General features: G+C 41.0%; 1 protein-coding gene and 2 long non-coding RNA genes across 3 annotated transcripts in view; 1 reads left to right on the forward strand and 2 right to left on the reverse strand.

Annotated features, from left to right (window-relative positions):
• Nucleotides 1-156: 156 nt before the first annotated feature.
• Nucleotides 157-7494, reverse strand: LOC138946969 (uncharacterized). Its single transcript, XR_011449498.1, has 2 exons — nucleotides 7060-7494; nucleotides 157-750 (listed from the first exon to the last, which is right to left on the reverse strand). It is a non-coding gene; the product is annotated as an uncharacterized lncRNA (long non-coding RNA).
• Nucleotides 7495-8904: 1410 nt separating this feature from the next.
• The window catches only part of LOC138946976 (serine/threonine-protein kinase DCLK3-like), a 105485-nt gene continuing 88992 nt past the window's right edge, over nucleotides 8905-25397 (forward strand). Inside the window, exons 1-2 of the mRNA XM_070318400.1 lie at nucleotides 8905-8994; nucleotides 24028-24554. Coding sequence (XP_070174501.1) covers nucleotides 24373-24554 — 182 coding nt within the window. The 5' untranslated portion in view covers nucleotides 8905-8994; nucleotides 24028-24372. The remainder of the gene's footprint in view (nucleotides 8995-24027; nucleotides 24555-25397) is intronic.
• On the reverse strand, nucleotides 15119-17144 carry LOC138946970 (uncharacterized). The gene is made up of 3 exons (XR_011449499.1): nucleotides 16696-17144; nucleotides 16246-16406; nucleotides 15119-15615 (listed from the first exon to the last, which is right to left on the reverse strand). It is a non-coding gene; the product is annotated as an uncharacterized lncRNA (long non-coding RNA).

Consider the following 25397-nt stretch of genomic DNA (forward strand, 5'->3'; position numbering starts at 1 on the left):
CATGCAAGAGACACTCAGTATTATTCTGTTAGCAGCCTTGTAAAAGTGATACTAAAAATGTTCTCTAGTCCTGTTCCCCACCAGACTGTGGTCTCATAGCGCTGCATTGGACACAACATTTCGAACACAAGCACGCGATTAACAACCAAACAGACCTACCAGCACCAAATGTTTATTCATCAAATTCAATCCATCATAAAACGTAAACGTTCAAAGCTTACAACCACCCAAAATAATAAGTGTACAATAAAAAGTAAAATACCAAGAAGCAAGTATTAAACAGGAGGGGTGGGATTACGACTTTAATTCTGCACAGAACCAGTCTTGCTGCAGTGTTGCATGACTGGCACTAGTACAGAACATGATTATGTCTGGTCCGTGCACAGGCGCACGCATGGTTACAGTTGAGGCACTGTTGAACATTAGTTTTCAACTTTTGACATTCCTGCCAGACTTCATCTGTCTTTTATTGTTGTTCATAGAGTTTTGAAAATATACAGCTGAATCTAACAAATATGTGAGTCGTATTTCAAATACCCATTTATGATTAGCTGGCGTACAATAATGGACTTATCGTTGTAAATTCATGTACATGTTCTTTGATTTGGAAAATAAAGATTACTTCACATGGATTGGTGAAACAACTCAGAAGGGCCCAACTGTATGAGTTACGACTGACCTTTTTTTAACAATGTCGCTCGCATCCTTCCAGATATCACTGGTGTGCTGGACAGTTGAAAACTCATTTTCCTGAAGAATAAATCGGAGCACAAAGTACCGATCGATCAACCAAAGAAGCTAAGCTAACCACAACAACCCTAAGACACTCACAAACACGCGTGCATACACGCACACACACACTAACACACGCACACACACACAGATTTGCAAACACTATTTTGCTTCTTTGTTGGAGTGGGGCTACAAAAACAAATTTATACATTTTAGTTGAACATTGTCGCATAAACTCCATACTGACTATCCCCTTACCCGCCAAAGTACTGCCAATCGAACTTTGGACCATATGTATTCCACTCATTTATCTAATTTGTGGTGAACAAATGTATTTTGACTTAGGTAAGCGCTTCGTCGCAAAATCTTCTTTTTTTTCATTCAAGGGACGTAATCTAGCTCAGCGTGTTCGAATAAATCGAATTTTTTGGGTCGAATTTATTCCAAATCCGCTTGACATATATGAACTTGACATTCGATCTTTTCTACCTCAAATCATTGTGCCCCTTGAAATTGTCAGGGAAGCAGTACGTGAGTCTAGAGTTAATTTTGTCAGAAGCCTGGCTGACGTCCAACAGTTGTCATCTTCGAAAGCAAGCAATCCAGATCGGAATTTAAAATGAAAAAATCTAAACAAGTGTATCAACAGGAGGACAATTGTTTGTGGCTTGAAGATTTTGAAAATGCTGATTAGATCTAATACCAAAAGCATGAGACTTATAGGCTAAAGAAATATCTCCTATATAGTACCCGAAGGAGCACGATGAATACCCCCCAAATATGATACAGAAGAGGTAGATCTAGTGAGTGTTGGGATACAACTTGGCTTTAAAATACCGAACAGATCAACAATGCAACAACTTGACCTGGCTGGGTGGCATTGGGAGAAGAGAAGGGTAAGCTTATGTTAGTCATTATGGAACATCGTATTTTACCTACCAGTTGAATACTTCTGGTTGCATTTTCACTCAATACAATAATCAAGTTCAGGTTCGATCTCTTCAAACATGACATCAGGGGCCATGCCGATGAAAGAAACTGAAGCGCCGATGAACGTCAATTTTGTATCGTTTTGTGTTTGTGTTAGTTGAATGTTTATGGACGCATTCGCTCCGGGTTCCATGTACAGAAACGGACACTGCAGTAACAGTTGAAGAGATAATGGCTTCACTTTATTGTTTGGCTTCTAGGCCATCTTGGCGGTAACATCGTACAACACTGCGCATGTCTCGCGCGTACATTCACACACATAATAGTGACGTAGTTCACAGTCTATTAATATGTATCATGTGACGATCACATGATAGCAATATCGACACATCCCCTTTTCTTTACATAAACAAGTCCAAAGACTTTTACTGTCCAAACTTCACGGGAAAATGAATTCTCTGCACATAAAATTCTCATTCTCACCATAGTCCAATAGGCTGAGATTATTTTTACGCCTAGATTAATTTCACACATTCACACTGACTGGACATCTTGACTAGAGCATCATTTCACAACTCCAATACTAACAACACATTCTCTCTCTGGACAATGAAACTTTACTGGACAATAATTCACCGCCTTGAATTAAATTTATCACATTCACTCACAACGCGGGACATAAACAATACCACCAAATGTTTACTTTCTTCACTGTCTATCTTTTCTCTTCAAACAAAACACACAAACAACAAATACTGAACTGTCTCCTACAGTCTTCAGTCTTTAGGTTTTGACATAGTCATTCAGGTAAGCTGGTGGTTTAACCTGACGTCCACGAGAAGTGGTTTGACTTTGACCTGTGTCTGTTTTACCTGCGGTTTGTGACTTCATGAACTTGACTTTGATGCGTTCAGTTTTCTTTTCATTTGGCTGAATCTTCACAGGTGTTTTAGTTTCAGGTGTGTTTGTCGCACTCACAGGAGTACTGACTTTGGTCACCTGAGTCTGACTATCAGCTACTGCTCTGTAGTTTTTCACTGCTTGGTCATTTAGCTGTCTCTGCCTATCAAGGTCTGTTTTTCGAGTGATTGTCTCCCTTGGACCAGTGTTGGTCAGTGTTTCTCCAGTTGTTCTGATTTGACGCCTGTTGCGTCTGTATGCTTTACCATTTTCTGTGTGCAGTTTGTAAGACCTGACATCTACCTGTTGCTCTACTTTTGCTTTTGTCCAAGTTTTGCCTAACTTCACCCTCACGGTTTGACCTGGCTGTAGGGTTTCTAGTTCTGCTGTACCTTTGTTATAGCACTTTGCCTGTTTTTCTTTTCTTTTGATCAGATTGCCAGTCACGTTTGTGCACGTCTGCGGTTTTAGCAGAGTTTTGGCTGTAGGAATTCTGGTTTTGGTTCTTCTGCTGAACAGTCTTTGCACTGGAGAGGTTTTCATCACCTCCGATGGTATGTTCCTTAACTCTAGTAGAGCCAAGTACGGATCTGTTTTGCTTTCTACAGCTTTCATGATCAGAGTTTTTGCTTGTTTGACCGCATTTTCTGCCTTTCCGTTGGATTGCGGATAATATGGCGAACTGGTTATGTGTTCGAATTCCCAAGCCTCAGCGAAATCTCTGTATTTGTCTGAGCTATACGGCGGACCGTTATCAGAGATGATCTTATCAGGGATTCCATGTCTGGCTAAATGGGCTTTTGTCTTGTAGATGACTTCTTCTGCTGTTTTGTTCTCAAGGCGATCGACTTCAAAGAAATCAGAGTAGTAGTCTACCACTACCAGGTACGACTTCTCTTGAAAGTCAAAGAGATCACACCCTAGCGTTTCCCAGGGCCTTTCAGGTATTGGGTGGGAAATCATGGGCTCTTTCTGTTGGTTGCTTTGGTGTGTCTGACAAGTTGCACATTTGCTCACCAACTTTTCTATGTCTGCGTTCATTCCTGGCCAATAGACCAGTTCTCTTGCCCTTCTCATGCAACCCTGAATCCCAGTATGAGCCTGATGGAGCAAGTGTAGGACTTTCTCCCTCATTTCTGTTGGTACAATGATCCTTTCTGCCTTGAAACAAAGACCGTTCTGAGTCGATACTTCCTCTCTGAATGGAAAGTAAGGTTGAAGACCTAGCGGTAAGCTTTGTCTCGACTCAGGCCAACCTTCTTGTGTTATTTGCATCAGCCGACACAAATCTTTATCCCGTTTTGTTGCCTCTTTCAACTCTTCGAGTCGCCCTTCAGACACGGACACATGCGCGGCCATGTCAATGCTCTCGATTTCCTGCTCTATTTCTGTCTGGAAAATCTGTTCGCTCTTCATTTTCCCTGCTTTGTGTGACCTGACCACAGCTCTGCTGAGCGTGTCAGCGAGATACATCTCTGTACCTTTCTTGTACACCACAGTGTAGTCAAACTTTTGCGTTCTCAGCAACATGCGTTGCAGACGTTTTGGCGCTGCCAACAAGGTTTTGTTGTGAATGGGAATCAACGGCTTGTGATCCGACTCCACCTCAACATGTCTACCATACACATAGCGCTCGAAACGTTCCAGCCCGAAGAGAATCGCAAGCATTTCCTTCTCTATTTGCGCATAGTTGCGTTCAGTTTGGGTCAGCGCTCGCGACGCGAACTGTACCGGTTGTCCATCTGACAACAAACACGCCCCCAGACCGAACTCAGACGCATCACACTGAAGAGTAGTTTTCGCACCAGGGTCAAAAAATCGCAAAACCGGTGGTTCAGTCAACATGCGCTTGATCTCATCAAACGCTTTCCCGTGCAGGTTCTCATCCCAGCGGAAATGCACGTCTTTTTTCACCAGCTCGCGCAGAGGCGCTGCGACCTCCGACAGACGTGGTGCAAACTTCTGGAGATACCCTACCATCCCCAGAAGTCTCTGAACCGCCGCTTTGTCTTCTGGCTGCGGAAACGACTTGATTGCATCGACTTTCTTCATGTCACACTTCAACCCGTCCTTTGAGATCACGTGACCCAGATACGAGACCTCAGTTTTCCTGTACTCGACCTTCTCTTTGTTCAGTTTGATGTTCTTCTCGCGACATCTCTGCAAGAACAACCGAACGTTCTGGTCATGGTCTTTTGCTGCTTCTTTCTCTGTGTCTCCCGACCCCCACACAATGACATCATCATGGACTGCGAACACGCCCGGCAGTCCGTTCAGCGCATCATCGACACGGCGCTGAAATTCCTCTGGACATACCGACGCACCGAACGGCATTCTAGTCCAGCGAAATTTTCCGAAAGGGGTTTCAAACGTTGTCAAGAGACTGCTTTCGTCGTCCAGGACAACGTGCCAGAAGCCATTGCGCATGTCGAAATGCGAGAAAATCTTTGCGCCTACCATCGACTCTAACGCGTCATCAATGCTCTTCATGGGGTAATCATTTCTTTTCAATGCCTTGTTCAAGGGTTTTGGATCTATGCACAACCTAGCCTGACCATTGGGCTTCAACGTCACAACTACGCTGCTAATCCAATCAGTTGGTGTGTTCACCGGAACGAGGACCCCTAACTCAAGCAGACGATCAATTTCTGCTTTGACCTTCTCTTTGACAGCTATGGGCCACTGACGACATGGAAGCTTCACTGGAGGAACCGATGGGTCTGTTTCAAACGTTAGCTTTCCGTCCAGAGCCCCAACCTCCCCTTTGAATACGTCATCAAACCCTGTGAGAACATGCTTATCCCCTGTGCCTATGGCTGAAATGTTCTCGACATTGACCGTGATCAACTGCATGTGTTGGCTTGCTCTACAGCCCAAGATATCCTTCACTTTGGCGTTCACTACCACAAAGCGCACTTTGTAGCTTTTTGCCGTTCTTTGGATTGACCACAGGCAGAATACGCTCACCTAGAGGAGTTACTGGTCTTTTGTCATACATCAACAAGCGTTTGTTGCTTTTGGTCAGCTTTGTCAACGCTACGTCTCCCGTCACAGTCTTGTACGTCTCTACGGACAAACTGTTGATAGTGGCTCCACTGTCAAGTTGCAACGATGTCGTCACTCTGTCATGTCCAACAAGCATTTTTGCATGCACAGATGTATCAACATCATCAACAGACAAAACATGTTCATCATCATTTTCACTCATCGTCAGAACAAAATGACCATCATCATCATCACTCTCTTCATCAGACATTTCATGCACTTGCCTATCTGAGCTTTGTTTGCACTGACGAGCAAAATGGTTCTTCTTTTTGCAACGATTGCAAGTCTTGCCATATGCGAAACAGTGTTCCTTGCCTTTCTTGTGCGATTTGCCACAATACACACACGCTTTCACACCACTGTCTCTTTCGCCCATACCTCTACCATCATGACGATCATGCTTCGACTTCGGGGTAGCACCCTTGTCCTTCTGACTGTTTGTCTTTTTTTTCTCACATGCACACCGACACGATGTAGGGCTTCATCACCAGCCATACTCTTGGCCTGCTGGGCTGCTGCCTCACTCACTCTGCAGATCTCAATGCACTTTTTCAAAGTTAGACCTGACTCTTGCAAGAGTTTTTCCCGAACCGTGTCATCTGACAGTCCAATAACGACTTGATCGCGTAGCATCCTTTCTTCGAATGTCTTGAAGTTACAGGAGCTAGCTAGTTGTCGGAGTGCTCCGATGTACGTGTCGATCGTTTCCCCCTTCTCTTGCTTTCGCTGGTGAAACTTGTAAGTCTCGTAGACTTCTGATGTCTCCCCCACACAGTAGGCTTCGAACAAGGGAATTATCTTCGTAATTTTGTCCTTGTCGTCTGCAGCCTCGAAAGGCAAACCTTCGAACACGTCCCTTGCACCATCACTGAGACAAGTCTTGAATACTGCGGCTCGATACTTCTCATCCTGAGAATCAAGACGCGATGCTAGTTCGTATGTCTCCCACGACCGCTTGAACTTGCGCCAAGTCGCCTCCAAACCTTGTGCTGAAAGCTCAAGTCTCTGAGGTAACGGAACTTTGACGGTTACCGACCTCGGCTGCGCTGCTACTCCGTCTTCTGCCATGATGATTCTGACACCATGTATCGTTTTGTGTTTGTGTTAGTTGAATGTTTATGGACGCATTCGCTCCGGGTTCCATGTACAGAAACGGACACTGCAGTAACAGTTGAAGAGATAATGGCTTCACTTTATTGTTTGGCTTCTAGGCCATCTTGGCGGTAACATCGTACAACACTGCGCATGTCTCGCGCGTACATTCACACACATAATAGTGACGTAGTTCACAGTCTATTAATATGTATCATGTGACGATCACATGATAGCAATATCGACACAAATTTCATTTTTGTAATACTGATGCCATAGAAAATACTCGATGATCTGTCGCGCACGCAAACACACACAGGAAATAAAAGAAATAACCTTGCCGGCAAAGCATGAACTAACCTTATTCCACTGAAGGCAATAAAAGCAGAAAAATTGGTTTCACTTTTTAATTTACCAGTTCCTTTTGGAGTTCAAGTACTGAACCAATCGCTTGTCTTGTTACGTTCTTGATCAGATCGATTGGCATAGCAACCAGTATCGAGATGCGCAGTAGCGATACTCTTGAAATTCGAGTCCGACCAATGAAATTACAGAGTATCGATACTCAAAGTCTCGATACTCGCAGTATCGAGGGAAGACCAATGAAATGAACGAGTCTCGATACTCGGAGTATCGAGACTTTGAGTATCGAGACTTTGAGTATCGATACTCAGTCTCGATACTGTGGGCCTTTTGGCGCACCAGGGTGCTGTTCACACTCGAGATCAGAATTTAACCAATCGTTTTGTAGACACTCGATACTGAACTAGGGCGGCATGGCAACCATACTCGATACCACGGGCTACCAGTAAGTTCGTCACACGGTAGATTCGTCACCTATGACGAAGTTACCGGCAGGGGTGGGCGGGTGTTTATGCTAAAGACCTTATGCTTTCAGATGTTTGATTTGTGGGAGAGATTCAAGATTCACATTTTTTAGAGAGAGAGAGAGAGAGAGGTTATTTGAAAACCCGAGATCTACTCATTGTGCAGTTCTCAACTAAGCAGTTTTCAGACGACACAGTCCGAGCGTTGTTATTTTAAAACCCGAGATCTACTCATTGAGCAGTTCACACACACGCACACACGCACGTACACACGCACAAACACTCACACACACCATCGCACACACACACACTCACTAACACACACACACACACACACACACGACTTCAAACTCACTGTCAAGGAGGCAGAGAAACTCAATGTGAGCAGAGGGAGGGGTGGAAGGAGGTGGGAGAGAGAGAGAGAGAGAGAGAGAGAGAGAGGAGAGAGAGAGAGGAGAGAGAGAGAGAGAGAGAGAGAGAGAGAGAGAGAGAGAGAGAGAGAGAGAGAGAGAGAGCCGCGCTCGGACTACTGTGGCGAAGTTACTGTGGCGAAGTTACCGGGACCGGTGACGAACCTACCGTGTGACGAACTTACTGGTAGCCATACCACGGATTGGTTCATTTCCATACTCGATACTCGCAGTATCGAGGGAAGACCAATGAAATGAACGAGTCTCGATACTCGGAGTATCGAGACTTTAAGTCTCGATACTCGGAGTATCGAGACTCAGTCTCGATACTGTGGGCCTTTTGGCGTTCCATATGTAGCCTACTTACAGGGACACGACTGCCAAATAGTCTCGGCCCGCTCAAAATAACAATGACCGAGACCACACACACCACGCGAGAGAGAAAGACTACAGGGAGGCATGCAGTCATGATGCATTAATTGACGTCAAACACTTTTGACCGTGACGTAATCTTATGCGAGCTTTATCCATAGTCTTGGATAACCACTCACACATAGACTCGGAAATGTTAAAGTTTCTACCACAGACATACACACACACGCACACACGCACGCACAAACGCACGCACAGACAGACAAAGTTACGATCGCATAGGCTACACTTACGTGAGCCAACCAGATAAATCGAAGCCGAGTGTGGCGCAGCCGTCAACTGTTTGTAACTTAACATTACACTTTGTTTCTACGTCTTAATTATTTTTTCGTTTGATAATCCGCGGAGAAGCAGAGCAATGCAACAAAACTTTCATTCAAACTTTCATTCGCGGGACCTTCAACATCCAAGAAATTGGATCCGGTCCCCCACGGGAAGAAGAAGAAGAAGAAGAAGAAACTATCAACACGCACCGCGTTGCTAACTACGCTTTCGTCACAGTTCGTGTCACCAACAGGAAATCGCCTCGCGGGGTCAGAGTATGCAAATGAGTAGGACAATACTGCTCCAAGATGGCGGATATTCTGCTTGCGGGCACCTGACGTTCGGCTTATAAACCTCGAACTGTAAGTGCACATTGTATATTTTTTGTGTTGAACTGTATTTTGGAGTTTGGATAGGTTTCCTACTTCTTTAGGTGACAGTTTTTTGTGACAGAAATGTTGATATCTTGGTGAGAAAGTTGATTAAAATGACTCCTATCGGGACCCACGGCTAGTTAGCGTCCATAACGACACCTGAACGGAGTGAACGCCTGATTAATTTAAAAGAAACACGGCTTCTTCGTTCGTCTTAAGACGCGGGTTGGGGGAGGTATGGCGACAGTCTTGTGCGGTTTTGTACACCTTTTTGTTGCCGGAGTTTGTGTGAACAGGGATTTAAAGAAACCAAGATTGAGTTTGTGAGAGCAGTGTACGTGTACCTGGAGGCATGAGACAGAACAAGAAGTGGTACCGTTTTCCCTTTACCGTATGTTGGCGATGTGCCATTCGGCTAATAACATTCGTGTGTGGTAGCTAGTGATTGAAAGTGTGCTGAGTCTTAAGTCTTTTTAATACAGGAACATTAAGTGTCAGGTGTTAGCAGTTGAATATACTGGTCTTGGCAGATATATAATATGTAATAACTATGTATACATGCACCACTTACATTTCTCCATGGACAGAGCTGGGGGGAAACTGATAGAGTCATGGAACTCCCCCCCCCCCCCCCCCCCCCGAGATACTGGGAATCTTGTGACAGATTTTTTGGCTCTGGAGTTCCACCACCAAGACAAAGCTTACATATGAAGTTGGTTGGTTTTGACCCTTAAAATGTTTCAGAATTGCTAGGGAACCGACGAGTTGGTAAGGCATTCTCCAAGCTTGAGAACCGGCACTCATGTGTAGCTCTCGAAATAGAGGTTCCTTTTTTTGCGTAATATATATTTATATATGATTCATTGATGACACAACCATTTGTCGAAAGTACCGTAGGCACCCGGTCTGCTCCCCGCCTAAAAAGGCCAGTGCCGTTCCGTCTTCGAGGGACTGCGTGGGTTTCATTTCGGAGTTTTCCTTCTCCTAGACGAGTTTCCTTCCATGGATGATGAACCTCCTCTATACCCTCGTTTTGAATTCAGAGTGGTCTTCTCTTGAGTCTTAGGATAGCTGCCTGCCAGGGTTGACGAGCCTATCCTGCCCGGCTATTTGACCCATAGCTGGGGGTTGGTTCGTGGGCACCAGGGCGTTTCCACACACCGGTGGGCCTGCATGCCGCACGTCTAGGGGCCAACCTCCTCCGAGTCCTTGTAGTTTAGCCTGGGGCCGTGCGGTACCCAGTTTACGCCTGTCGCCGCGATGCAGGCACTACATAGGGCTTGTTGTGGAGAGGTTATTATACTGGCAGGAGAGACTGACGCATTCTGCTCTCTTTTCGCGTTGTCCTAAAAAGGACAGACGGTGCTAGGCAGCGGTGAGGGCTGAAAGCGAGAAGTGACAAGCACAAGACACTTCGCCAACACACTAGACACGTCACACAACCGTTTGGCAGGCGCGTAATATATGAAAGTTACCTTCCTAGCACAGAGTGTGACGCCGCAAACTACGGTTTGGTAGGCATTGATTCGATGAGTTAATTAGTGTGAGCGTGCTTTTAAAAAATTTATGGCTATCTCCCGATATAACCCCGTCGGTTCAATCTTCAAATGGTTCAAAACTACAAACACCGTACCGGTTACAGGTCACACTTTTTAGTGGAAAATGCTTCGACGCCGGAGCGGGTACTGGACCCAGTGCCGTTGTAGTGCAAGTGCACTACAAAGTACACTTGCACTACAACGGCACTGGGTCCAGTACCCGCTCCGGCGTCGAAGCATTTTCCACTAAAAAGTGCACAAAATTTGACCTATTTCGTCGCCTATAGGGGACGGAAAGAATGTCATTTCAATGGTGTGATGACATTCTTTCCGTCACGTGACGTCTGGAGTATATATGGAGTGGTGTTGAACTTGGTTTTTCCGTTACTATATTTACAGGACCTATTCCGGTATCCCGTTGTAGGAATCCATAACCGGTACGGTGTTTGTAGTTTTGAACCATTTGAAGATTGAACCGACGGGGTTATATCGGGAGATTGCCAAATTTATTTTCATCTTTCAACCCTTCTTTTCTTTGTCCAAACCGTTCCTTCTTTTATTTATTTCTCTCCTTCTTCATTTCAAAGCGTTTGAGTGGTTATGAAAGATCAAAGATCACCCAAAACACAGATTAGGAGTCATTCCATTCTGAATCAGTCATCACTGAATGTGCCTTCTGCAAACCGCTTAGCAGTGTGAAATCACAGTTAATCTTGACTGAAACAGCATTCATGTCACCAGACTGCAGACTGCCTAAGTCATCAACATGAGGACAAGGATTTGTTTTTTTTAGTTATGACAAAATAAAACTCTGCTTCGCACCAAACATTTTCTTATGCATTACTTTATTGTCCCATCGCTGGGAAATTCGAGTCGCTTTTTCCCAGAGGAAAGCTGGCAGCAACAGAGTCATGCTATCCAGGTGTATGCGTGTTTAGTCGTTATCAGCCACCTGCACTTGTGGCAGAATGACCAAGCTGGTCTTTTACGTCCCACAGTGGTGACACGGGGGTGGAACATGGATAACGTTTCTGAGTCTGCACATAAAGTTGACCTGTGTCCGTCCCGGTCCGGATTCGACCACAAGTCCAGTGCTCTACCAACTGAGCCCACCTGATCCAGCAAACCACATCATAACGTCTCTTGCTATCTAGAGTCCGTCGCTCATAATACATCATATATGTATTATTGCAGAGATACAAGTCTTTTTGGGTCTACATTGGGGTGTGCACGTTAAAGATCCCACGATTGACAAAAGGGTCTTTCCTGGCAAAATTGTACAGGCATAGATAAAAATGTCCACCAAAATACCCGTGTGACTTGGAATAATAGGCCGTGAAAAGTAGGATATGCCCCGAAATGGCTGCGATCTCCTGGCCGATGTGAATGCGTGATGTATTGTGTAAAAAAATTCCATTTCACACGGCATAAATAAATCGCATAAAATAAATAAAATAAAAAATAGATAAGTAAATAAATCCCTGCGCTTAGAACTGTACCCACGGAATACGCGCGACATAAGCCTCATATTGATTGATTGATTGATTAAAATTGATCTCCGTCAACCGTTCTGCAGAAAAGAAAGACCACAGTCTTTTGCATTTAACTTTTAAACCTATGAATAAATTCTCGGTTCACGAAAAAAGGAACCTACATTTTTAAAGCTAGCACACATTTCTGTATCAATGGGTTGAGTCATTGATGATTTGGGGGCAGGAAGAGGTAGGGAGTGGGGAAAGAAGTGTGGTTACTTGGTGATTTCTTAAAGTCCTTTGCAAAAACTCCACACTGCACTTTATTGCCTGTGGAGAGATCAACAAGTCGCGTAAGGCGAAAATACAACATTTAGTCAAGTAGCTGTCGAACTCACAGAATGAAACTGAACGCAATGACATTTTTCAGCAAGACCGTATACTCGTAGCATCGTCAGTCCACCGCTCATGGCAAAGGCAGTGAAATTGACAAGAAGAGCGGGGTAGTAGTTGCGCTAAGAAGGATAGCACGCGTTTCTGTACCTCTCTTTGTTTTAACTTTCTGAGCGTGTTTTTAATCCAAACATATCATATCTATATGTTTTTGGAATCAGGAACCGACAAGGAATAAGATGAAAGTGTTTTTAAATTGATTTCGACAATTTAATTTTGATAATAATTTTTTTTTTCAGAGCTTGTTTTTAATCCGAATATAACATATTTATATGTTTTTGGAATCAGCAAATGATGGAGAATAAGATAAACGTAAATTTGGATCGTTTTATAAAGTTTTATTTTATTTTACAATTTTCAGATTTTTAATGACCAAAGTCATTAATTAATTTTTAAGCCACCAAGCTGAAATGCAATACCGAAGTCCGAGCTTCGTCGAAGATTACTTGACCAAAATTTCAACCAATTTGGTTGAAAAATGAGGGCGTGACAGTGCCGCCTCAACTTTCACGAAAAGCCGGATATGACGTCATCAAAGACATTTATCAAAAAAATGAAAAAAACGTTCGGGGATTTCATACCCAGGAACTCTCATGTCAAATTTCATAAAGATCGGTCCAGTAGTTTAGTCTGAATCGCTCTACACAGACACACGCACACACGCACATACACCACGACCCTCGTTTCGATTCCCCCTCGATGTTAAAATATTTAGTCAAAACTTGACTAAATATAAAAAGGAGCTCCTGCTCCCAAGTAACCTGTGATTGTTCATTTGAGAAGTCATATGTGTCAGTGCTGTTTGTTTTTGTCTTGAGGATTTAGGGACCAGTCACAATTATCAGTGGGATGAAGAGGGTATAACGAAAGAAGCAAGACATTGTAGTTTCTTGCTTATGTAGAGATTTTTTTTGCTTTTATTTATGTTCCTGAGTGTGTGTGTGCATGCTGTATGTGTGTGTGTTCACACAGGTGTGTGTGTGTGTGTGTGTCAGTATTGGCGTTAACCAGTAATTACCAGTATTTTACCGGTTCAAATTAGAAAATACCAGAAAATAATTGGCTGCCGGTATACCGTTTTTTTGTGCTGGTAAAACAACAAAACCAGTACTCTGAGTTGGACTCTTACTGGTTCCAATGACCAGCCTACCTTTCTTTTTCTGGATAGTTTTCATCATAAAAGTTTGTGTGCCAGTTTGAAAAAAATATTAGCGCCATCACTCCAGGTGTGTATGCGTGTGTGTGTGTGGAAGAGAGTATTTCTTCTGTCTTTTTACATTTAGTCACGTTTTGACTAAATGTTTTAACGTAGAGGGGGGAATCGAGACGAGGGTTGTGGTGTATGTGTGTGTGTGTGTGTGTGTGTGTGTGTGTAGAGTAAACTACTGGACCGATCTTTATGAAATTTTTCATGAGAGTTCCTGGGTATGATATCCCCAGACGTTTTTTTCATTTTTTTGATAAATGTCTTTGATGACGTCATATCCGGCATTTTGTAAAAGTTGGGCTTACCCAAATGCAGTATACTTATTTTGTACTGCAGGAGGTACAATTTTGGTACGTTTGCAGCACATTTAAGGTACGAACTGAAAATGTACCAAATTGGAACCGTGCTGAAACTATGCTGAAAAGATACCAAAAATATACCTCCAAGTACTGAAAACGTACTTCCCTTTTCAAAGTATCAACATGTACTGAAAATATACTGAATATGTGCTGTTAACATGCACACCATGAAAGTTTTAGGGCAAATGCTAGCATTTATAAATAAGAAAAACTGAGAAAAGTCAAAGCAGTGGCAATCTTCAGCTTTTAATATCCGAAAAATAACAATGCATTCACATGAATCCATGTGTATATATATATATCTATATCTATATATGCACACACACAATGCAAATTTAAAACAAATAGTGTTCAACTTTACAGAAAAATATGTATTAACTTTTACACCTGCATGCAAGCATACCACAACCATACTGCAAATGTACCACAAATATACTGCAACTGTACTGATTAATTGCTGCTTTGGAGACATACCTCACAGATACTGAAAGCATACTGATAATATACTGCCATAGAAGTTAAAGAATATACCATAAGTATACTGATTATGTACTGCTGCAGAAGTATACTAAAAGTATACTAATAATATACTTCTCCAGAGGTTTAAGAAAAATTGCCACAGAAAAAAGAATGTACTATAAGTATACTGATTATGTACTGCTGCAGAGGTATACCAAAAATGTACTAAAAGTATACCAATAATATACTTCCCCAGAGGTTTAAGAAAAATTGCCACAGAAAAAAGAATGTACCATTAGTATACTGATTATGTACTGCTGCAGAGGTATACCAAAAATGTACTAAAAGTATACCAATAATATACTTCCCCAGAGGTTTAAGAAAAATTGCCACAGAAAAAAGAATGTACCATTAGTATACTGATTATGTACTGCTGCAGAGGTATACCAAAAATGTACTAAAAGTATACCAATAATATACTTCCCCAGAGGTTTATAAAAATAGCCACAGAAAAAAGGGGGTGGGGGGAGGGAGAGGGGGTGGGGGGGGAGGGAGAGGGGGTGGGGGGGAGGGAGAGGGGGTGGGGGAGAAGGAGGGAGAGGGGAGGGGGGTGGGATAGAAAGGAAAAAAATATATGTCAGTACACAAAAAAATAACCCTCATCAAAGTTTCCATACCATAGAACATGGGTGGAGATCACATAAAGACACCACAGATAAAATATGACTAGAACTCTCATACCAATAATAGGAGAGAAACAATTTGATGTACATACAACAGAACGTGACTAGATAAACGCATGACTAGAAATCACAAACCAATTTTAGGAGAGAAACAATTTGATGTACATACAACAGAACGTGACTAGATAAAAATATACCACAGAGAAAAAAAGAAAAAAAAAATTGGCACATTAGAATCAAACAGATCTAAAAGAAAATAAAGTCTGTCCATACATCCAAACAACCATAGGTCCTGGCACATGGCACAATAATATATTACATCAGAACGTAAAAGTTACTTCGAATTCTTAGCTTTACAAATGGCTGCTGACAGCTTGCTCCGCAGCACCGTCCTAATCCTCGCCGACGAGCTGCCCTCATTGCTTGCCACGGTGTAAGCTGAAATGATATATTCAGCAGGTTCAGACAATTTCCAAAATTATAATTCAAATTAAAGCCTGCAAGAAAAACATTAATATCCATCCAAACCTCTGTACTTGAAGTCTTTTCTTTAACTTTACCAGCAGAATAGCACTTGTGCAATTAATTAATATGAATGCATCTCTGTCTGCTTCAGATCCGGGATGTTCCCCCGGACAAGATTTTTAACTTTTTAAAAGAGATCAAGATTTTTTTTATAAGATTGTAAGTACCAGAAGTGATAGTGATTAATTTTTAGAACCTTCTTTTACAGTGATAGATCTGAATTTTTTGTTTGTTTGTTTAACGCCCAGCCGATCACGAAGGGCCATATCAGGGCGGTGCTGCTTTGACATTTAACGTGCGCCACACACAAGACAGAAGTCGCAGTATGCGAATGCTTGCAACAAAATTCACAAATGGCTAAGCAAGTCACGTGGACAACATCGAGTCATAACGGAGTGGTACCCAGGCATCAGTACTTGGCTAGTTACGCTATGTTCATTATTGATTGTCGAGGGATAAGTGAACATTTTGGATGCTTGTCATAGCATGCTACGCCAAACATTGTAGCAGTTGGCAGGTATGCAGCTATCATACCTGACATACCTTGTGTAGCATAGCTGGCCATCAGCTCCCCCTCCAGCTCGCGCTGTCTTGCCTCCAGGCTAGTCAGTAGTGACCTTGGCCTGCAGGTCCTTGACCTGCTCCCTCAGTGCAGCTGCATTCGCCTTGCAGGCTTCAGTGCAGGCCAGGTTCTGTGGTTAGAACTGAAAAAAGAATACCAATTATGCACATGTATAAATAAAAAATGTTACTAAAGCATTAACCAAAACTGTCGGCACTTAAAAAGTGAGCAGACACATCATAATTTTGTTAGGGAATAATTAAATAAATCCAAAAACAAAAAGACTGCCAACGTTCCAAAATTCAGAATCAAAATCCAAGAACGGTAGTTTGTTGTAATTTAATATATATTTGTGAATGTATTGTTTTGTCAATAACAAACGTTCCAACAAACTTACCTTTCTTGTTTTTTGATAGGGAATAATTAGTTACCTGATCTCGGCGCCTCAGCCGCTACTGTTGCACGCGGTGTTGGTGCACCATCGAGGTCATATGAAGGCTAAAACAAAAAAATCCCATAGCAACACGTGAGAACATTCAACTTTCAAGGCTTTTGAAAAAAAGACACTAGCTGCTATTAGGATCTGCTCTAAATGTCACATGCACAGAAAGGATCAGGCTTCAAGCAAAGAATGAAGCAATAAACTAACTGGCAACACTCGCTGCAAATTGAGGAATATTTGGTGACTGGCGACGCTGACTCTAGCGACGCCAACTGCATAGCTAATATAAATAAAACAAATATAGATTTGCTTATTTGCTACTCTTCACTGCGCACATGTATCCAGGGGATACTTGAAAAAAAAACCAGCATAGTAGTTATTATTACTTTTGTCTAATAAAGTAATACTAATAGTAAATAACTTAATATACAATTCAACATTTGATTATTTTAGTTTAACTTTGAAGAGAAACAATTAGTTAAACTTGCTAATTTTCAAATACTAAATGTATGGAAGGAAATAATTGGTTGGCAATATTACAAATGACGAATGCAAGCACTCTTTGTGGGTGCAAGTGAGGCTCTATAAAGTATAAAGAATGTCCATGGCCAATGACTCATTACTAAAGTGCTCAAATTCAAACTCAAAGCTAAGTTCTGTTCTATTTCTAGTGGCACTGGTAACAGTAACTTCAGTAAGTGAAAGTTTGAAAAGAGTAAAGAATGTGTATTTCTTTGTCTTCGTGCCATACTACCACTACCAGTCCCATTATCTCATATCTGACAGTAGCAAGGGGCAAGCTAGGAAAAGATAACTCTCGCTGCTAACCACGCCCACTCAAAAATCCGGTCGGCGATTTGGCTCCGGACCCCAGGGTCAGGTTACGGCAAAGTACGTCGTTTTGAGTGGTTGGTTGTGGACAATACTGACCGGTACCACTAGCAGATACATAGGGCTAGAGGTGCATCGACATTTTTTTCGCCAGGTCGCGAGAATTCTATAAAATAAATGCAAGCGAACTTTTGTCATTTTTTTCTTTTTGCGATAGGGCGAGTGCACCACCGAAATTAGTTGATGAGAACGTAGTCGGGTGTTTCATCTTTCATTAGCAACTGAAAGAATAAGGGGAAAGTTCCGTAAAGGTTCCCATTTCAACGGAGGAAACGACCTACCCCCCTCTTCGACAAGTAGTTACGGAGAATGCCGAAGGCTTCCGAGCGAGAGTCACGTGACCCGAACGTATAATTTTGGCGGTTGTCTGCTATTTTGTTGTTCCGACAATGTGGCACATCATCATCATCATCATCATGGCGGAAGACAGCGAGTCGGATAGCGTGTTGAAATGATTAGGCTGATTCGTTCGCGCTGATATTTCTCAAACTGGCAAACGAAAGAAACTGTGCGGATGGAAGTTTAGTTTGAATTGAAAGTGAAGCATGTTGACCAGTTGTGGTGGTGGTGGTGTTGGTGGTGATGGGGGAGGGGGGGGGGGGGGGAGGGGGCAGTGTTGACTTTGACACGAACAGAGTACACAGTCAAATTGGGAAACAGATACGATATTGGATCAAGTTACAACTGTTTCTGTATGCCTTTCAAAGGATTTTTTGGGTATGGTAATTTTATCACTTTGATATTTCATATCATTAAAATTACCCATTGTGTTGTATTGTAATTATTACACATTTTTATACAAATTACAACAGTCAATATCTTCTTTTAGGTCATAACTAAATATGCATGAGTTTAAAGAGGGAAAAAAGTTAGAAAAACCACTGGCTGGTAACACAACTGAAAGCCCACAACACTGTGTCTTGCAAAAGTGTGTGTGTGTCACGGTGTGTGTGTGTGTTGGGGGGGTGGTGTAAGGCAGCAGCAGCTTGAGTGCATGAGGTAAGTAGTAAAAGGGATAAAAACCATCACAAATACAAAGACAGTATTGTAGTTGAAAAGGTAGTGAGTGGACACAACAACAAATAACTGATCATAAATATATTTACATGTTTATCAAAATCAATATTTTAATTTTATCATGAATGGACCAGTCATTTTGGTCATGCAGCTTTTATTTCAGTTCAGCATGTTCATAATTATGCAGCAGTAGGGAGGTTGACATTGTAAGAAATTACCTTCGAGACAGTTTTTTTTGTTTACCTAAGAATTTTTGGAACAAAGAAATGCATCAGACTCGGTATGTGCCTAATTTATTGGAAGATTAACAAGATCTTATTTTTCCATATTTGGAAGATAATTCTGATTCAGATGTGGAACAACCATCAACAAATAAGAAAAAAATTAGCAGCAATGTCTGGACATAAGAGCCAGAAACAATAACTTTTGAAGGTTCACTCAGTACATCAAAATTCAGATTTTCAGGCAGATAAAAAGGTCCTGTTACACTTTTCTGTGTGACTTCCTACCCCGCAACCTGTTCTGTTGTATAGTATTTATGACAAGAAAGCCCTTTAAATCAATTACAACAGGTTTTAGCTGAAATTGTGTGCAGGACAGGTTGTAAAGGGTGCTGGTCACTTTTTCAGCAGAATTTTTCAGCAGCCCTAAAATCCCAATTTTTTTAAAAATCATTAAAAAAATCAAATATGTACCGATCTTCAAAATTTAAAGTGCTTTACAATTCTGATGGCTTGGAGAATGTAGTTACATATAAAAAGTTTGAAAAAAATCCAAAGAAAAATATGGTTGCCCCATGCTACTGACAGAGACACTGTGTCTACTGACCTTGAACTTCACTTTTCAGTCACTCACTGGGTCAGCACAATAGCTACACTAAAAGTTAAAATACCCCTGTATCAAAACAATCAACACAATTACTTACCAACGAGAGTGAAGAGGGTTTGTGAAGAGAGTGAGTCACTCATTGCGATTCGGGTGGAGGCAAAGTGGATGTTTCATGTTTCGTTTCTGAGCCAGAGGTGTCACTGTCAGCCATGGTTAGAACTCCACGTTGTCAAAGGACCGGCTGGCTTTTCGCATGGAAGTAGTTGTGCATCTCAACATTGCAACAATATTGTAGACTTTGATCCCACACTTAGATATCCAGTTCAAAAGCTTCGTTCATGATGCATTCCTGGGAAAATATCCACTCTAGACACGCACTGTTTCAGTCACATGTGGCAGCTTCAAAAATGGCGGTGTACTTTTGTCTCCTTTCATTTGATTGGGCGATATTTTTAGAACTAGCCACCATGCAGACAAGAGTGAAAAGTAGGTTTTGGACCAGAAATGTTTTCAAATCACTAAGGTGTTGTTGTTTTTTTAAAGTTTTTTTTAATCACATTCTTTTGTCCAGTGGATGCAGCAACATATTTATGTTCTGCTTATTTTGAAGTTTAAACTGTGTTTTAGGTATAAAAAAAAAAAGAAGAAAAATTGAACATTTTGAATAAGTTAATTTACTGTGCTGTCTTGTTAAAATAAATAATGCAGAATATTGTATACATGTGTGTTTTGGTTGGTGTATTTATTCCAGTTTGAATGGTACCTGGATGTTTGGGGAAGAAGAAGGCAAACGTCTATATCATTAAGAATGTAGATGCAAATTGTAATGTCTTGCTTTAAGTTAACTGAAACATATGGTCAAATATATATATATATATATATATGCATTTGATTTACACTATCGATGACAGCTAGAGAAAATGGCTCGATGAAAGATTGAATGGCGTAGTGTTTGTCGTACATTTTCAGTACACAAAATGTTTCTAAGTCCAACTGGCACTCGCAGTATGAAAAGTAACAAAGTCGAAGCAGTACATTTGCAGTACAGGCAAAAAATGGCTAAGTTATTTTGGTATGTTTTCAGTATACATAATATTTTCTAAGTCCAAAAGAAGCACATTTTCAGTACACAAAATGTTTTCTAAGTCATATTGAAGTACTTTTTCAGCATACAAAATATTTTCTAAGTCCAACAAAAGCACATTTTCAGTACATCAAAAAGTGGTTAAGTCTAAACGAGGTATGTTTTCAGTACAATAGAGGTATGTTTTCAGTATACCACCTAACTTGGTTCAAAACTGCAGTACATTTTCAGTGTACCTAAAATGTACTGAATTTTCTTTGCAGCACATTTGAAGTACATTTGAAGTACATTTTTGGGCAGGAGGTACAAATTCAGTACATTTTCAGCTCATGTTTGGTATACCTAATTTGTGCTGATTTCTGTGGGGGGGCCGGCACTGTCACACCCTCATTTTTCAATCAAATTGATTGAAATTTTTGCCAAGCAATCTTCGACGAAGGCCGAACTTTGGTATTGCATTTCAGCTTGGAGACTTATAAATTATTTCCAAAAATCTGAAAATTGTAATTAAAATTATTTTTTTATAAAACGATTCAAAATTACGTTTATCGTATTCTCCATCATTTTCTGATTCCAAAAACATATAAATATGTTATATTCGGATTAAAAACAAGCTCTGAAAATTAAATATATAAAAATTATGATTAAAATTAAATTTCCAAAATCGATTTAAAAACAATTTCATCTTATTCCTTGTCGGTTCCTGATTCCAAAGATGGAATTTTTTTACACAATACATCACGCATTCACATCGGCCAGCAGATCGCAGCCATTTCGGCGCATATCCTACTTTTCACGGCCTATTATTCCAAGTCACACGGGTATTTTGGTGGACATTTTTATCTATGCCTATACAATTTTGCCAGGAAAGACCCTTTTGTCAATCGTGGGATCTTTAAAGTGCACACCCCAATGTAGTGTACACGAAGTTGCTCTCACCCTCTTCCCCTCCCCCATTTGTGACTCAGTTTTCTCTGTTGAAGGAAGATTATTTTCCCATTTAACTTTGTGTGACGCTCATCATCACACTGAATGAATCTCAAAATGTTGACCCTTCTGTCAGTATGTGGTGTGGGTTCCACAAGGCTATTTAGGGAGTTTGCCCAGCACAGATTTGTGTCAATCTTGAGTCTCTCTTGGTTTATCACCTTCTGCAGCAAGCAATCTTGCCACCTCAAGGGGGGGGGGGGAGAGAGGCCAAGACAACTGTATCTAGGATTTCTTGTCAGAATTAACTCAGATAAGAGTTATAAACGGTTTTCCCGTCTATGTGGATTATTGCGCAGGTAATGCGCGTCTCTGGTTGTGTTTCAACAGCTTGTAATAGTTGCCTTGATTCTAGACTATTTGCTGGAATAGTTTCTCCCTCCCCCATCCTGGTGGACGTTTGTTGAAGGAATCGAATTTTGGAGTGAAATCTATTGAATTTGACCACCAATTTCCTTCACTTGCAAGAAACTGACATGCTTTTCTCCCTCAAATAAGTGTACAGGAAACAATTCTGTCTCGGGTATATATATATATAAGGAGATTAAAGCTGGTTGAATGAAAAACCTGATGTCGTTCCACCGGGTCATGACTGCAAGTGATATAACTGTCTAAGTCTGTGAATGTAAGATGTGTTAACTTAGTTTTAAGGCCAGTAGCTAGGTTTTTGTTTCAGTCATTCATTCACATCCACGCAAGACTCACCCTCTCTTAAAACCTGGTTGTTTGAGATTTTTTGGTGGTTTTGAAAAGCTTTGGCTAAAGATGTACTGCATTGCACAGAAAAGAGCGATTAAGAGACAGAATAAGATTGTTTTTGTTTTTAAACCAAAAGAACACTGGATGTGTACGTGCATTTGTCTGTGTGTGTGTGTGTGTATGTGTGTCATAGTCAGTGCTATATTGTGTGCAAGCCAGGATTTAATGGCCTTGGGTCTACAAAAAGAAAAGATTGTTTGTTACTGTTAGGCCAACAACAAAAAATAGTCTGTTTACGGTAACATAGGCAAAAAAAATAGGGTCGGCAGGTTGGGATTTTGTAAAAAAAAAAAATTGTTTTTAAACCATATTTTTAAGTTATTTTGCCAAAAAACAGACTTTTTTTTTTTAAATTTTTCTGGTTTTTTCTTCTGTTTTTTTCCCAAATGCCAAAAAAAAGTCAAGGGTCCCGCGAAAAAATAGGGTCGGTCGGGATACCGTAAACAGACTTTTTTTTGGTTAAGGCTTAACTTCTTCAGTTATTGTTGAGCTTTGTGAAAAGAAAGATTGATTAGTTCACTTCAGATCAATCCTCTACACTACCTAGTACAAAAAAAATTAAATGCCATAAACAATTATACACATTTAAAAATATATATGACCACCAAACATCAATCATGTCTCAACCCTAGCTTATAACTGGATCAACTGAATAAAATTCATGGACATATTGTGCAGTGAAAATCCCTTTACCTAATGTTTGCCTAGCCTCTTACCCAACACTATACAGCGTCTTTACAGAGCTACAAAAAAATCTTTACACACCCAATATACTGACTGTACCCTGCTACAAAAGAAAGGCTGGAAAAGAGAGTAAACAGACTTGAGTGTTAACCCTTTCCGTGCCCTGGCAATTAAGCTAGGACAACACTGGCAAGGCTTTATTATCAGATGACAGAGGAGTGAGAATTTGGCTGGTTCCCATCGCAAGACTTCAAGAACATTATGAGATACATAACTGTGAAATTGAAATAGCCAATTGTTGCCATTGCAGGACTTTCAGAACATTATGAGATAACTGTGGAATAAGAATTAGACTGGTTGCCATTGCAGGACTTGACGAACATTGTGAGATAACTGTCGAGTTAGAATTTTGCTGGTTCCAACCACCAGACTTTTCAGAACATTATGAGATAACTGTTGGGTTGGAATTGAACTGGTTACCATTGCAGGACTTTCAGAACAAATATGAGATAACTGTTAGTTCGGAATAACACTGGTTCCAATCGCAGGACTTTAAGAACATTATAAACAAACTGTTTGGTGAGAATTACATTGGTTTCTGTTGCAGGACTTATTTAAGAACATATTGAGTCAATAGTATTGTGCTGTTCAGATACAATCATGTGTATGCAGTACTGGGAGCATAGTTGAACTGTCAGAAGTCAACATCCCCAGTAAGGCCAACAACAAAAAAAGTCTGTTTACGGTAACATAGGCCCAAAAAAATAGGGTCGGTAGGTCGGGATTTTTTTTCTCTCCAAAAAAACATATTTTTAAGTTATTTTGCCAATAAACAAAGATTCTTTTGGTTTGTTAATTTTTAATTTTTAATTATTTTTTTTTCTTTCCCAAATGCCCCCAAAAAGTCTAGAGTCGCGCGAAAAAATAGGGTCGGTCGGGATACCGTAAACAGACTTTTTATTTTTTTTTGCCTAATCATTCTTAATCAACCATGGCATTAAGAAGGAATACGAGTACAAGCTATTGCAAATAACATATTTCTAAAAAAAATTGTTTTGTGTCTCTTTTCAGAGGTGTCCAGACGAGGATATGCACGACGGAGTTACTCAGAACATAACACATTCCGATCATCATGTGAACTGCAGCGGATTTTCTTTCCAAAAGAAATATTTTGTTTCTAGATTTAGGTCTGCGGACTATTATGTAACAGACCTTACAATCAAAGAAGTTTACAATGAAAATGCTGACATTGACAAACAAGGAGAGGAAAACAAGCAAACAACATGTTACATGGGGTCATGATTGTCAGTTTCAATTTCCGTGAGGACAAACTAGCTGCAGACTGTGTTGGATAAAAAGATAGGATCATCAGCCTTTTTTTTGTTGAGAGACACATAGCGGAGAAACACCTCAAACATGTCGGCCTCAATGACAGAACACATTTCTCGTCGCCTGATGAACCCCGGAGGGATGACGCAGGTACACAAGGACATCAGTGAAGATCGTTACAGAGATCTCCGCCGACCGCGCAAAGTGCGATTCTTCGTCAACGGAGACCGCTTCTTCAAAGGGAAGAAACTCTATATCACTCCACACAGGTTGGTGATCACCCTTTGAGAATTTTAAGTAATGTTTTTGTTGCACAATTATGCACTCATTATGTGAAAGAATGTCAATCTTGAAAATGAGAGAGAAAAAGGGAGTCGGAGAGAGAATAGATTTGACTGCTTGTAGCCTAGTAGTGGTTAGGACGTCGGATGTTCCGTTTGGAAGGATCGGTGTTTGAATCCTGGTGGGTCAAGGGTGGAGATTATTCCAATCCCCCAGGTCTACTTACGTGCAGACCTGTTAGTGCCTTATACCCATTCATGTGTATTGAAAAGTATAAGACCAAGTACGCTTGAAAAAGACCCTGTGATCCATGTCAGAGTTCGGTGGGTTATAAAACACAAGATTTTCCAGCATGCATTCCCTGGAATCAGAATATGACAGCCTAAATCGGGGGGGGGGGGGGGGGGGGGGGGATAACCTTACACGTACACTCTTACTTGTGCCAATGAGTGTACTAGGTAGTCACAGCCAAGGAACCCAGAAGAAGATGATGACTGTAACGGTACATGATTGTGCAGTGCAAGTATAACTGCTGAGAAGAATAGCTGCTTACAAGAGTAGCTTAAACAATCCCGTACGAAACGTTCTTATAAGAAATTGGACCCAATTTCATATAAGATTCTTATAAGAGTCTTGTATGACAATTTCATATATGTGGCTTATAGGTATTTTAAATGCAAATGAGGTAAATTCTTATAAGAAACTTATATGAATCATATATGAACCTATAACCTGAGCTCATATAGGTCTCTTATATGAATCTTATATTCTCTTATAAGAAAGCTATAGGTCTCTTATATGAAATGTTCATATATGAGACTTATAAGAAT

The sequence above is a fragment of the Littorina saxatilis genome, linkage group LG14, assembly GCF_037325665.1.
Source record: "Littorina saxatilis isolate snail1 linkage group LG14, US_GU_Lsax_2.0, whole genome shotgun sequence".
In the NCBI taxonomy this organism is placed as follows: Eukaryota; Metazoa; Mollusca; class Gastropoda; order Littorinimorpha; family Littorinidae; genus Littorina; species Littorina saxatilis.